Raw genomic sequence first — 15,453 nt, forward strand, 5'->3', positions numbered from 1 at the left:
CTATACCGCACATCACTTGCTACCTGCAGTATGCCCGCGGAATTTCGCGATTACATTACAGTGAATGGAGTGAAATACCGCAAAAGTTTCTTGAGAAAAAACCGGTGTGCGCACAGCTATTATTTTTTCCCCATAGGTTTTGCTGGGAAAGGTCTGCAGAAATGTTACAAACATTTCTCAAGAAATTTCTGCAGCAAAACCGCGGGTAAAAACTCAGTGTGCGCACAAGGCCTAAAAAGCGCATGAAGTCGGCACATGACTACCAAAGCTAAGTAACAGGAAGTATCCAAAATAAAGCAGCTTTATTTATTTAAACCATAAATTACCACCCTCGCAAAAAAAAATAGAAAATGCAGCATAAACCTTGATAAGGCTATGTGCCCACACTACGTTTTTACCACATTTTTACTTGCAGATTTTAAATCAAAATTGCGAGGAAAAATGCATCCAAGCAAAGTCTATGGGAATCCTGAACTGCTACGCACACGTTGCAGATTTTTTCCTTGCAGATTTTGGGGCAAAAAATCTGTAGCATGTCAATTCTTTCTGCATTTTTTCCTGCAGATATAATACACTGCAATGGATTATATGCGTCAGGGCTGCACTCCCAGCATGGTGTGTGAGATTCTCCGCAGTTCAGTAACCCGGGGTTGTCACAGTAATGACCCATATTTGCCATGGCAGCAAGCGGGTTCCTGTGATCGCATTACAGGCACCCGATCGCCAAGGAGAGGTAAGCGATCCCTTTGATTACAGCATTCAGAGGGTTAAACTATCAGGAGAGTAGCGGACACCGTTCTGGGCAGAGCGAGCCTGATCTCTGCTGTAACATTAGCCAAAGACCTGGCGGCGATTGCAAGGGTACAGCGAAGGAACCGCCGCAATTGCCATGACCTAAAACTCATGAAAAACACATACAAAATGTGATATAAAGGGTATATGCACACAGGGCTTTTTGGGTAAGTTTTGCTGCCGTTTTTTTTGCTGCGGATTTGCCTTAGTTTTATGCAAATCCATGCTAATAAAAAGCTGCTTTTTACAGTCCCAACAAAGTCTGAGATTTCTGAAATCTCATGTACACAAACACCGGCAGATTTTTTTTCCTGTTTTGTAAAATACCTGCGTTTTTGCTGCAGATTTCAAAGAATGAACATGTCAATTCTTTGGATCGTTTTTTCCAACATTTTTTCATTGATACAACCCATTTTGTAGAGAAAAAAAACAAACAAACCACCAAAAACGCCACTAAACGCAGATGACTAAAAGGAGATTTCCTGCAGAAAAAAAAAAAAAAAAAAGTTTACCAAAAAATTCCTGTGTGAACATAGCCTAAGTGAGTTTTTTTTTTGCACAAAACTGCTACGTGGGTACATACCGAAAGCAAGAAACGCACTAAAAACAACTTAATTGGTGCAGAAAATCTCCATCATCAAGAACATACCAAACACTCATTGCAGTTAACCTAAGGCCTCATTCAGAAGTCCATTTTTTCTCATGTACCCATTATCACCTATGGTGCTAGAGACAGATCTGTGTCTTTCACAAACCGTGTCTATCCAAACTCACAGAGACACCTGTTTCTTTCTGATATCACGGATAAAAAGGGCCAATACAAGTCTATGGGACTGTGAAAAACAAAGTAACATTGCAAAGAATAGGAGAAGTTCTGCAATTTATTAATACATCTGTGAAAAGCACTGATTACATAGCGATGGAAAAAAAAAAAAAAAAAAAAAAAAAGTACACGGACCGTATGGGCGATGGTAAAAACGGACCGTACGGCGATGGTAAAAACTGACCGTACGGCGATGGTAAAAACGGACCGTACGGCGATGGTAAAAACGGACCGTACGGCGATGGTAAAAACGGACACGGACCGTACAGCGATGGTAAAAAAAAAAAAACAGACAGCGTACACAGATGTTAAAAATGGACCATACAGCGATGGTAAAAACGGACACACGGACCGTAGACCCATAATAAAACAAACAGACCGTACAGCGATGGTAAAACGGACCGTACAGCAATGGTAAAACAAACTGTACAGCAATGGTAAAATGGACCGTACAGCGATGGTAAAAACGGACACATGGACCGTAGACCCATAATAAAACGGACACAGACCGTACAACAATGGTAAAAACAGACACAAGGAGCGTACACAGATGTTAAAAAGGGACACGGACCGTACACCGGTGGGAAAAAAAAAAAAAAGGACACAAGCACCGTACACTGTAGAGACACTGATCCAAAACGGATTTTCACGTGTGTTTTTGAACATGGACGTGTGAATGACGCCTTTGGGTGCATTCAATCATCTCCATGAAACTGTCAGAGATTGGGTTTCAGTCACGGGGGTGGCACCGGTCCAAACACTGCCAGAAGAATTAAAGTTAATTTCCCCTGGCAGCCGGCTTCAATGTGCAGGTTTCAAACACTATAAGGGAATGTGCGCCGCACGTTGCGTTTTCTTGCGTTTTAAACTGCACTGTGTCATTGACAAAATGCTTTTTGCTTCCCTAGCAAAGTCTGTCATAAATCAGAAATTTCATGAGCACGTTGCTTTTTTTTCCCCGTCAAATATTTGTCATTGCCAAAAAAAAAAAAAGCAGAATGTCACTTCATTGTGTTTTGTGAACATTTTCCACCATTGACATGAATGAGATGTGTCTAAAACACAAGCAAAATGTTTAGCTGTGTGTTTGCACTGCCTTTTGGTTGTGTTTAGGATGCATTCTTGTCAACAAACGCAGGTCACCATCTTTCCTACATTCGCTCTCCCTCCTTCATACTCACTGATCACCAGCGCGGCACAGCTGTCACACTGCTCCCGCGGATTACCCTGCTTCTGAAAGTGCCGGCCGCTCATTAAGTTCATCTCATATTCACTGCTTCACCGCCCACCAGCAGCTGTGATTGGTTGCAGTCTGATGGCTGTCACACAGCGTGGAGGAGTGTCTGACTGCAACTAATCACAGCCACCGATGGGCGGGTCTATATCATACAGCACAATAAATTAAAAAAAAAAAAAAAAAAAAAAAAAAAAAAACCACACACCACAACTACGCACGGACCCCCCCAATTTTGATACCCAGACAAGATAAAGCCTCACAGCTGGTATTCTCAGACTGGGGAGACCCAAGCTATTGGGAACCGCAGACTAAAAATATCAGCCAGCAGCCGCCCGGAATTGCCGCATCCATTAGATGCGACAGTCCGAGACTTCACCCGGCTCATCCCGAATGCCCTGGTGCAGTGGCAATCGGGGTAATAAGGAGTTAATGGCAGCCCACAGCAGTCAAAAAGTCCTAGGTTAGTGATGGCAGGAGTCTATGAGACACCCCCCCCATCACTAAACTGTAAGGCTACTTTCACACATCCGGTTTGAGCCCTGCGGCTCAATCCGGCTGTGAAAACTATGCAACGGATGCGGTGAAAACACCGCATCCTTTGCATCAGTTTTTACATGCGGCCGGTCCGGTTTTTTTCCGGTTGCGGCATGCTACTGAGCATGCGCAGTGGAAAATACCGCATGCGGCGACCGGATGCGTTTTTTTCCGCATCGCGCCGCATCCGGCCTCCATAGGGATGCATTGAAAAATGCGCCGCAGCGGCCGGATGCGGCGCGATGCGGTGTTTTTTGCCGGAGCAAAAAACGTTGCAGGGTACGTTCGATCCGGCCGCCGCATCGGCTAAATCTGCCGCATGCGGCAAAAACCGGACCGAACGCAAGCCCCTACAGCACAATGCGGCACTAATGTAAGTCAATGCAAAAAAAAACCGCAATCGGCGTTACAAAAGCCGGTTGCGGTTTTTCTGCAGAACGCCGTATTGTGCCGCAGAGCAAAAATCCGGATGTGTGAAAGTACCCTAAGCGAAAACAAACAGGAACAGCGAAAAATCCTTTATTTGAAATATAAAAAAAAAAAAAAAAAAAAAAAAAGAGAACACCCCTTCACCACTTTATTAACTCCCCTAAACACACCTCCAGGTCCGACGTAATGAACATGTCCCACCACATCACAGCTGCGGGCCCCGCAGTACTGCCTGTATCGCGGCACTGATGTCAGAGGCTCACCCGAGTTCATTCTCTACACACAGCTCTGTCTGCTGTCAGCGGGAGGTCAAGCTCTAAGGTGCTGCCGTGACAAGACAGGGATGTAGCAGAGCTGAATCGCCGTAGGACCTCGTGTGGATTACTTTGGACCTGCAGGGGTGTTCAGGGGTTAATTTAATGGTAAAAGAGGGTGTTATTTGTATTTCATTTCAAATAAAGGATTTTGGGGGAGGGGGGGGGATTTACTTTCACTTACAGATTAGTGATGGGGCGGGGTCTCAGACGACTGTCATTACTAATCTAGGACTTAGTGGCTGCTTGGGTTGCCATGAACTCCTTATTACCCCGACTGCTGAAGCACCAGGGCAACGGGAAGAGCCGGGTCCAGCGCCAGAATTGGCGCATCTTATGGATGTGCTACTTCTGGGGCGGCTGTGGGCTGCTATTGTTAGGCTGGAAAAGGCCAAATAATAATAATGGGCCTTCTCACCCAAATAATATTAGCCCCCAGCTGTCTGCCGCACCTTGGCTGGTTTTAGAAAAATGGGGGGACCCCAATTTTTTTTTTTGTTTGTTGTTTAATAAAACAAAGTGTGGAAACCACTCTATTTTTCATAACCAGACAAGCTACAGCAGACAGCTGAAGGTTGCAGCCTGCAGCTGCTGCTGCTGTTCCTGTGCAGGATATATAAAATGGGGGGGCCACTTATTTTTTTACCAAAAAAAAAAAAAAAAAAAACAGCTGCCCAAGCTAGCTTTCCCTCTTTCAAGCTACTCTGTAATTTCTTTCCATCTATTAGATATGTTCTATCTATTCTAGCTATTATCCTAGCATATTTTATTTCTCCTTTAAAAAAAAAAAAAAAAAAATGCATCGAGTTTTTTTTACCGCTTTTTTTGTCAAAATGCAGCATTTACAGTTGTCACGTCTGCCAGGGGGTGCATTTTTTTTGTCAAAGAACGCAGCGTGCAGACATACCCATAAGCTGCAGATTAATATTTCCTTTGCTTTGTTTTTTTAAACATGCGACAGGTTCCCTTTAATCACCATTTGAAGTTTTCTGCTAAATAGATTTTGGTGCACAGGAGCTGGACTATACAGGAGGAGGTCTCCACCCTGTGATTGCCCAACCCCTCTGCCCGCCTCCGGTGTGTGAATGACCTGCTTCATTTGTTTGAAATCTCAGCAGTGGCCTATAGACCATGGGGCAGTCAGAGGGGCAGGGAACTCACAGAATCATTAAGGTGGTGTCACACATAGCGACGCAGAAGCGATCACGACCAGCGATCTGACCTTATCAGGATCGCTGCTGCGTCGTTACATGGTCGCTGGTGAGCTGTCAAACAGGCAGATCTCACCAGCGACCAGTGACCAGCCCCCAGCTAGCAGCGACGCGTGGAAGCGTAACTAAGGTAAATATCGGGTAACCATGGAAAGCACTTCTCTTGGTTACCCGATATTTACCTTAGTTACTAGCGTCCGCCGCTCTCACGCTGCCAGTGCCGGCTCCCTGTTCCCTGCACTCCTAGCCAGAGTACACATCGGGTTAATTACCCGATGTGTACTGCAGCTACGTGTGCAGGGAGTAGGGAGCCGGCACTGACAGCGTGAGAGTGGCGGACGCTAGTAACTAAGGTAAATATCGGGTAACCAAGGAAAGGGCTTCTTGGTTACCCGATGTTTACCTTGGTTACAGCTTACCGCAGCTGCCAGATGCCGGCTGCTGCTCCCTGCTCGCTACAGTTCGTCGCTCTCTCGCTGTCACACACAGCGATGTGTGCTTCACAGCGGGAGAGCAACGTCCAAAAAATGAAGCAGGACATTCAGCAATGACCGGCAACCTCACAGCAGGGGCCAGGTCGTTGCTGGATGTCACACACAGCGACGGGACGTCGCTGCTACGTCACAGAAAATGGTGACTTAGCAGCGACGTCGTTGTCGTCGTCGCTATGTGTGACACCACCTTTAGGGAGAAGCCCCTTACGAACAGTCCAACCCCTGTGCATCAAAATAAATTAGCAGAAAACTCTGTAATTAGCAAGCCACAAAGCGGATGTCTTCATCAAAAGTATCAAAGTAATCAGTATTCTAACTCCTTATCAGCCGTGTCTTGTCTTTAGGTTATAGAATCGTGCTTACAAGTTCTCTTTAAAGGGAACCTATCTGCAGATTTGGGGCCTATAGGCTGTGGCCCCCACCGGTGGGCTCTTATATACAGCATTCTAACATGCTGTATATAAGAGCCCAGGCAGCTGTGTAGAACGTAAAAATCACTTTATAATACTCACCTAAACGGTCGATTCGGTGCAGAATGGTCAGAGGAGTGGCTCCGTTCTCCAGTACCTGGCGCCTCCTCTTTCGGACATCTTTGACCTCCTTCTTCTAAAGCCTGGGTGCATAACACGTCCTACTTCATGCACACGCGTCAGCATTGAGTTCCTGTGCAGGCGCACTACAATACTTTGATCCGCCCTGCTAAAGGTAGATTAAAGTGCGCCTACGCAGGACCTCAATGCCGGCTTATGTGAATGACGTTGAACGCATCATGCACCGCGGCTTCAGAAGGAGGACAAAGATGGCCGAAAGAGGAGTCGCCACACCGGAAAATCGGAGACACCCATCTGCACCGTACCGCCCATTAAGTATTATAAAGTCATTTTTATGTTCTACACAGCGGCCTGGGCTCTTATATACAGCATGTTAGAAAGCTGTATATAAGAGCCCACTGGTGGTGGCCGCAGCTTATAGTCATCAAATCTGCTGACAGGTTCCCTTTAAACTTGGGTTCACACATGGCATTGTGGTAAAATAATGAACATAGTACATTCAATTTTAAAATAATTAATTTTTTTATTAAAAAGTTATTAAAAGGGAAGTCAGAAAATGACAGTTTACATAAAGGTTCTTGCATTGCACTCCAGTTCCAGCGTAAAGTGCACATAGCCCTACGTAGATTTTCCCTGCTTCAATATTTGGCATGTGTTCCAGATTCAGAATATAATACAAACTTTAAATCAGTAAACGGGAAGTGTTTTGGCCGGCCAAGGGCTTATATGAAGGGACAATACAGAGACCTTTCTAATGATCTTTTTATACCTAGGGGTATCCTCTACATCTAGGAGGAAAGAATGTGTAATCATAATCACAGACACAGATTCTTTACTGTAAGAGCAGTGAGACAAATGGGACTGTCACCTAATGATGTAATGGTTGATACACTACTAAAAGCCAAGGAGGGCTTGGATGTCCTTCTTCAAATATTTATAACAGATTATGGGCACTAGATTTTTTGATGGGAGATTGATCCTGGGAACTAGTCCGATTGCCTTATGTGAAGTTTGGAAAGAAGTCAGCCCCCAATATGTGGCAATTTGCATCTGACTCACGGGGTTTTTGCCTTCCACTAGTTCAACCTATAACCCAACATGTTGAACTCAATGGAAATATGTAGTGTTGGGACCTGGACTAAATGGCCAGTTCAGGTTTCTGCTCACATCCAGACATTCAGGCAGGCGGGCAGCCAGCCAGCCAGCGAGCCAGCCAGCCAACCAACCATAAACAGAGGAGTTTTGTGGGGGGGGGGGGGGGAGGATGGGTGGGGTTTTTCTTTTGTATTGTGTACACTACAACGATCATGCTGTCGTTACCTCCAGTGTGAGCCAAACACTGCAAGTGGCTTACACTGGGCTGAGCACCGAGCATACCCGGGCACAGCAATGCTCGCTCAAGTCGTCAGCATACTTAAAGCACTCGCACTTTTTGTTTTTTTTTGTAAAGTCTATGTTTGGTACGAACACCGAACCTCGGGTTCGCTAATCTCTATGAGCAGGTCTTCTTTTAACAATAAATACTATGACTCTCACAAATCAGGAGGATGTGGACAAACTAGCAATCTATAGACCAAAATCTAATATTTACATGTCACTTATGTAAAAAAGAAACCCCAAGAGTGAACTTGACCTTTGTCTGTATTACTATGTATTTTTTTTATTTATTTATTTTTTTTTCAGGGGGACAAAATTAACTCAAAACCATGGCAAAATATGTGGCTCTGGAAGGCCTACGTCTGCCACAACATTGCAATACTGCACAGAAAATTGCCTCTTGTAAATAACCTTTACAGGCATAGGATTACAACTAGAAAATAGCTGGCACTGAATTGCGAGACTTTTGGCATTTCTAATAAACAGGGTTCTTTTAGCTACAAATCTCGGAGTCCATCCAAACACATTGGAATGAGCACATTCCGGACTTTGATTTCACCAACGTGTGGAGCTTAAGCCAAATAATGATCAAGAGCTATCAGTTCTAAACTGAAAGCACAACGTTGCAAAAACGACACCATCAAGAAGTTAGACATCCATCATTTTTTTCCCACGTAAAAACCATGAAGCGTTCAGGGTTTTTGTATCGGAGTGTCAACAGGTTTGGTCACAGTTTCCATCATTAGTGATTTTTCACTGATAAAAAAAAAATTTAAAAAAATAATAAATCTGCAAAGCTTTCCCTGATTATTATTGCATTAATCACAGACAGCACATGGATGGCAATGCGAATTTTCACCGACTCAAGACCTGTATTGCTAATTTTGTCCTGTGACAGAAATGTGGCTAACTAATTTAGTTAGCCATTAAAAGGTTTCACAACTACAAGAATATACAGTATATTTTTGTTTCTCTCACTGAGCGCAATCAATCATTTTTCTACTGGCTAACAGTACCAAAACGTTTTTTGTAAACCTGAAGGACATACAAAAAGCACCACAAACTTAATAGGTGTGATTGCTATCCATGAAAAACACAAACACAGACTACCATAAATCAAGTATGTTTTGAATGAAAGACTTCCAGATCATATATTTTTGATTGATGTCACCATACTGGCAACTTTTTAGCCACTAATCTTAATGCTGTTTGGAACCAACATTTTTGGTTTATTACCACACCTTTGTTGTCCTGTTTATGTTTGACGTCAAACAAGCTTGATACATACATTGACTTGCTATACACAATACAAGGCTTTATTGCGGGTTTTTTTTTATCATGCTACATGTATGTACTTGGGAGTGGAATCTTAGACGGGCATGTTATAAGTGCTGAAATAGTTTTTAGATATAATTGCCACACCAGGATTAAGAACACATGCGGCAATCAAAATTGAGGCTACAGTATAGTAAATTGCCATATAAAGTAACATCAGATCAAACAAGTGAGAAAAATTTGAGGGAAGAAAAAAAAAAAAAAACAAACACCAGAGACTGCTTTAGCTGGAAAAATGCTCCCAATATTAGGCTTACGTGGAATTGACCATAGTAGTCAATCATGACACCAATAACAAGTCGGCTACTCCTGCATATAATGGGGCTCTGCTCACATCTGTGGTTAGAGTTCAGTTTTAGGAACAGAGACCTAGATCCATTTTCGCATGAATTCTATTACAAAATGGATGTGAATTGAAGCAGAAAGGCCTAATAAACTAACGGGGGTCTGTCTGGTTTCAGATTAAATAAAGAAAAAAAAAATTGGACACGACTGAAATAAGTTGGATCATAGTAACGTCAATGAGGCCCTTCTGCTTCAGTGTGCACTTAAAGCCATATTGCTTTTCAATTATCACATGAATTCTATTTCTCTATATGTAAACGCAAACTGAAAACTATATACACATGCTAAATTCATATTCCTCTATCATGAAATATGTGATGGGAACAGTAAACAAAAATCGATGCACGTTTGACAAAAAAAAAAACAAAACAAAACTACAAGCATAACCACACTTGTTTTCCATTTGCATACAAAGAGTATCAGGCTTGTAATCTGGAGACATGGACAACTCCTGTTTTATTACCATCCCGTGTACTAAAAGGAGAAATTGAGAGCAAGAGAACACATCAGTTTTATATTTAACTGCTTACCATGCTAAAATCCAGAAGGTCACTTAATTCCTTGTCTGTGCCCACTGCCATTCTCTGCTGTGAATTCATACTCATCCAGTTTTAAAAATAGGGTACCCTAATTTAGAAATGGAAAAACAACATTACTAATCTTACAACAAGAAATATTAAGCAAATGTGAGATTTCAGACAAAGGCTAAATCAGTAAGAGATAGTGTGAAGATCTCAGTCGCAATGTAAGCATACACCCATGGGAATAAGGACAATCTGCTTCATATCAGTCGGATATTTTCATTTCCAGTTTAGGCAGAGACATGCTAGATTTATCAACCAATTTCTGACCAGACTGTTCTCACACAATGAAATTGGTCTGAGATGCCCAGGCCAGTAATACATATGAGGTTAGGAAAATGAGAAATGGTCCTAACCTACCACAATCTCCCCGAGAACAGATCATTTTTGGCTACAGTTTAAATAATACAATGATTGTGATTTATAAATACCAATGCTGCTATGAGAGGTATACAAATAGTACCAAATGGTGACAATGCATCATAAAGCTCTCAAAAAATATATGGAAAAAGGCTACTTACTGAAGGACCAACAACTAAATAAATAGCCAACAATAATTAGATATGATTTTGATAAATTTTATTAATCCAAAATTTAAATAAAAAAAAAAAAAAAGCTTTGAAAAACAGCAAGGTGAAGTAATAAGTGCATAAAGCACCACAAAGGCACAAAAGCAGAGACAATTTCGAGCAGTAAAAGTTATACAAAAAGTATACAGTACGTGTGCTTATATACAAATACGACTGAAAATGAACCCTAAATAGGTATACAGAAACTTTATAAATTGCAAAAAGTATAAGAGGCATACCATATGTAGGCACACCTCAAAAAAATATATCACAAATCTGCAATATTGCATATGATGTAAGAGTCACAGCATAAAATATCACACCAAAATATGTAACAAGACAATTGCCCAATGTGAATAAGGATGACAACCACAAAATATGACAATGACGTTAGAAGAAGCATGTAATAGACTGCTCAATTAATATGCATTGCTATAGGCACAAGCAATCACACACGTATCCTGTATAAAGATGGTTATTACATCCAATTTGGCATACCTGAAGCCATTATCCGCCGCTGCTGTGCCACACCAGAGAATTTTGAATTCATAAAATTTATCAAAATCATAATCTAATCATTGTGATTTGTAAACAGATTTTAAGACTTTCATATCAGTTTACTATAAGATGAGAAATAACCATAATACAGACAGTGCCACCATTTTCTACAGCATGCTGGCATCACCGATTGACTGTCACCCCTCTCATGCATGGCAGAGTGCGACAAATCAACAGACTATCCTAGATCGGATCAACAACCTGACCTAAAAGCTTCGGCAAGTGTTCAGGGTTGCGGAGCGGCACTAGAAGAAAAACACACTAGCAACTTCACCACATTCAAAAAAGAAAGTTTCACATTCAAGTCAGTCCTCACCTCTGCAAAACAGAACTTCTTCACATCCCTCGTATCTTCTTTGTCCCACAACCCAAACAGTTAGGGTACGTGCCCAAAATCACTGATCACAGCGTTTTGGATGCAGCATGTTTCAGCTGCGTCCAAATCCCAACTGTGCGTGTACTGCCCGCAGCGTAGCTGAGCCACAAGCATGTCAATTCTTTGCTGCGGAGTCGCAAGCGTTCTTCACAAGGAGACCACAGAGTGCGCCAAACCCTGATCGTGGCACAAGCAGCTGCAGTCTCCTGCAGACGAGACTCGCGGAGCCGCAGATCAGAACCCGCCGCGCCCAGGATGCAGCAGGTCCTGATCGTGGGCACATACCCTTATTCAACAATTAACTCCCTCATCCACCCACCACTGCCCCCTCTGACCTCCCTCATCTCTGCAGAAGACTTTGCAAAACATTTCAAAAATAAGACTTACCAAGCAAGGCAAGACTTTGCTACTCAACCACCATAACCCCTTCGTACGACAGGCCAATGTCGTTAATCCGTCACCACCATTACTGAAGGAGCGCTTACTCATCTCTCCAAATCGTACCTCACCACTTGTGCAGTTGACCTCATCGCATCTCCTCCCCAACCTCACCACCAAGCTTACTCGGTTCTTAACTCTTAATCTCTTCAATCCATCATTAATTTATGGTACATTCCCTTCTGCTTTCAAACATGCCACAATCACGCCTATTCTAAAGAAGCCATCCCTTGACCCAACCTCTGCATCTATCCATAATCACATATCACTGTTCCCACTCACCTGCAAACTCCTCAAGCTGCATGTCCATCTGAACTTTCCTCCCACCTGTCATCCAACTCAATTTGACAACCTACAATCCAGCTTCCGTGCTAAATTACATGACAAATTACCATAGCAAACCGATAATTCTCTATACTCCTCCAAGACCTGTCCTCTGCCTTTTACACAATCGACCACTCACTCCTACTACAGATCCTCTCTTCCCTTAGGATTAAAAACCGTGCCCTTGCCTGGATTCTTCATAACTTTCTAACGGTACAGAAAATGACAGACCAAGTGTCTTAAATATAGCCCGCTGGAGTCAGGCAGGTCCTTAGGCTGGCCATATACAATTGATAGCTGCAAGTATTTGGCAACGGCTTTTCTGCCCTGTTAACAAAAGCGCAGGTATGAAGAAATGTAACTGCCCAATCCTTCCTTTTAGGCCTCTTTCACACGTCAGTGATTCTGGGACTTTTGTGCTTTTTTTTAAACGTACCATAATCACTGAGATACGCAGACCCATTATAATGAATGGGTCTGCTCATACGTCAGTGATTTTTCACTGCACGTGTCTCCGAGCGGCGTACCTGCGTGTCCGTGATTGCCGCACGGAGACATGTCCATTTTTTTCTGGCATCACTGATGTTCCACGGACCACGCAGTGGTATGGTCCGTGAAACACGTGCCAGAAAAAAACGTGCTTTTAAAATAAAAAACATTTTAACTCACCCGGCGTCCAGCGATGTCCTCTGCAGCCCGTTCTCCCTGCTGCTTCTAAGCCGGCTGATTACTGTCGCGCATATTCATTATGCGCGACACAGCCGACCCGGAAGCAGCTGCTGCAGGGGTCACCGCCGGCCGGATGCTGCACCGCGGGAGGATTCAGCACCATGGACAGCGGGAGCGGGCGCAGGTGAGTGAATCTCTAAGTGCAATCACGGGCCACGGAGAACGGAGCCCGGATTGCACTTAGACAACCCACGTGTGCCGTGATTTTCGGCACACGCAGGGACATGTGCGTGTTTTACACGCCAGTGAAAAACATCAGTGTTTTTCACTGACGTGTGAAACGGGCCTTACTGACGTTTGCTGTCAGGGGAGTCAGTAGGTATTCCCACAAGTAGAATATTGTACTTCCATGCCAAAATTATTTGGCTTAACCAACATCACGCTTCTGTAGTTTATGCAGATTAAAGCCAGCTATTAACATTTATTAAAGAATGAATCGTTAGTGGGTTTGTTGTTTTGTTTTGTTTTTTCTTATTACAAGAATTTTTATTGGTAACCGAAAACAGAGCATTCTAACTCCCTATGCATTCACCATAACTGTATCAAGGAACATTTTAGTAAATTAATACATTTTGGAGTTTAAAATAGCATAGGATCATTTTCATGGCTTATTCCATTTAAGGGCAGCTAACTGCTGCATTTAGACTCTTAAATGACCACTAGTATGCTATGTGCAAGCCAACAAAACCGTGAAGAGGACAGAAGGAATGCTAGTATGAAAATTCTATCGCCATACAGCATCATGTTATCAGCAGAACACTTGCAGCATCAGGGACCGGAAGTTAGTGGGCTTGACCGGCTTAGTTGGTGGCGTGACCAGGAGTAACTTCTACGCTCTATATCACAGACACGGCCCACTTGTCATTGGTTGTTGTACTCGTCAGCTCGGTCAGCAGGCGCAGGGGTGGGATTCAGCCGGTTCTGTCCGGTTCTGGAGAACCGGTTGTTAAAATAGCAGCCGGTTCCCAGAACCGGCAAGAGACAGCTCTGGAGACCCGGTTCCCTGCTGTATTAATTTGTGTTAGTGTCTCTTTAAGACTCTAGCACAAATGAATCTGCATACCTCTGTGCCACACTTCCTGGTTCAGAGCAGCCTGTTGGCTCCCTGACCCGGCATGCAGTGACGCGATGACGCTGCAGACAGGTCACGGCAGATGGCAGGAGGAGGAGCTCCCTCCCCTCACTGTCAGCGTCACTGTGACTGCAGAGAGCCGCAGAGGAGGACAGGAGACAGAGGAGAGGCCGGTGGTGCTTGGATCAGGTAAGCCGCTCAGTGAGCCGAAGCTGCAGGGAGAGGGGCCGCATAAGATGGGAACTGTTACTATATGTGGCTATATGGGGAGAGGAGGCCATAATGGAATGGCATCTGGAGGGGGAGAGGAGGCCATAATGGGATGGCATCTGGAGGGGGAGAGGAGGCCATAATGGGATGGCATCTGGAGGGGGAGAGGAGGCCATAATGGGATGGCATCTGGAGGGGGAGAGGAGGCCATAATGGGATGGCATCTGGAGGGGGAGAGGAGGCCATAATGGGATGGCATCTGGAGGGGGAGAGGAGGCCATAATGGGATGGCATCTGGAGGGGGAGAGGAGGCCATAATGGGATGGCATCTGGAGGGGGAGAGGAGGCCATAATGGGATGGCATCTGGAGGGGGAGAGGAGGCCATAATGGGATGGCATCTGCAGGGGGTGAGGAGGCCATAATGGGATGGCATCTGCAGGGGGTGAGGAGGCCATAATGGGATGGCATCTGGAGGGGGAGAGGAGGCCATAATGGGATGGCATCTGCAGGGGGTGAGGAGGCCATAATGGGATGGCATCTGCAGGGGGTGAGGAGGCCATAATGGGATGGCATCTGCAGGGGGTGAGGAGGCCATAATGGGATGGCATCTGCAGGGGGTGAGGAGGCCATAATGGGATGGCATCTGCAGGGGGTGAGGAGGCCATAATGGGATGGCATCTGCAGGGGGAGAGGAGGCCATAATGGGATGGGATCTGCAGGGGGAGAGGAGGCCATAATGGGATGGGATCTGCAGGGGGAGAGGAGGCCATAATGGGATGGGATCTGCAGGGGGAGAGGAGGCCATAATGGGATGGGATCTGCAGGGGGAGAGGAGGCCATAATGGGATGGGATCTGCAGGGGGAGAGGAGGCCATAATGGGATGGGATCTGCAGGGGGAGAGGAGGCCATAATGGGATGGGATCTGCAGGGGGAGAGGAGGCCATAATGGGATGGGATCTGCAGGGGGAGAGGAGGCCATAATGGGATGGGATCTGCAGGGGGAGAGGAGGCCATAATGGGATGGGATCTGCAGGGGGAGAGGAGGCCATAATGGGATGGGATCTGCAGGGGGAGAGGAGGCCATAATGGGATGGGATCTGCAGGGGGAGAGGAGGCCATAATGGGATGGGATCTGCAGGGGGAAGGTCGTCC

At 44.7% G+C, this 15,453-nt stretch overlaps 1 protein-coding gene across 5 annotated transcripts in view; it reads right to left on the reverse strand.

Annotated features, from left to right (window-relative positions):
* The window catches only part of TCF3 (transcription factor 3), a 246,785-nt gene that overhangs the window by 216,418 nt on the left and 14,914 nt on the right, over window positions 1-15,453 (reverse strand). For all 5 annotated transcript variants that reach the window (XR_012754630.1, XM_075352621.1, XM_075352618.1 and 2 more), the window contains one exon: window positions 9,973-10,069. Coding sequence is in view for 4 of the 5 variants with exons in the window: in XM_075352621.1 (XP_075208736.1) it covers window positions 9,973-10,047 (75 nt within the window). In the remaining variant the exon portion in view is untranslated. The remainder of the gene's footprint in view (window positions 1-9,972; window positions 10,070-15,453) is intronic.

Source organism: Anomaloglossus baeobatrachus, chromosome 1, assembly GCF_048569485.1.
Source record: "Anomaloglossus baeobatrachus isolate aAnoBae1 chromosome 1, aAnoBae1.hap1, whole genome shotgun sequence".
NCBI classification, from domain to species: domain Eukaryota; kingdom Metazoa; phylum Chordata; class Amphibia; order Anura; family Aromobatidae; genus Anomaloglossus; species Anomaloglossus baeobatrachus.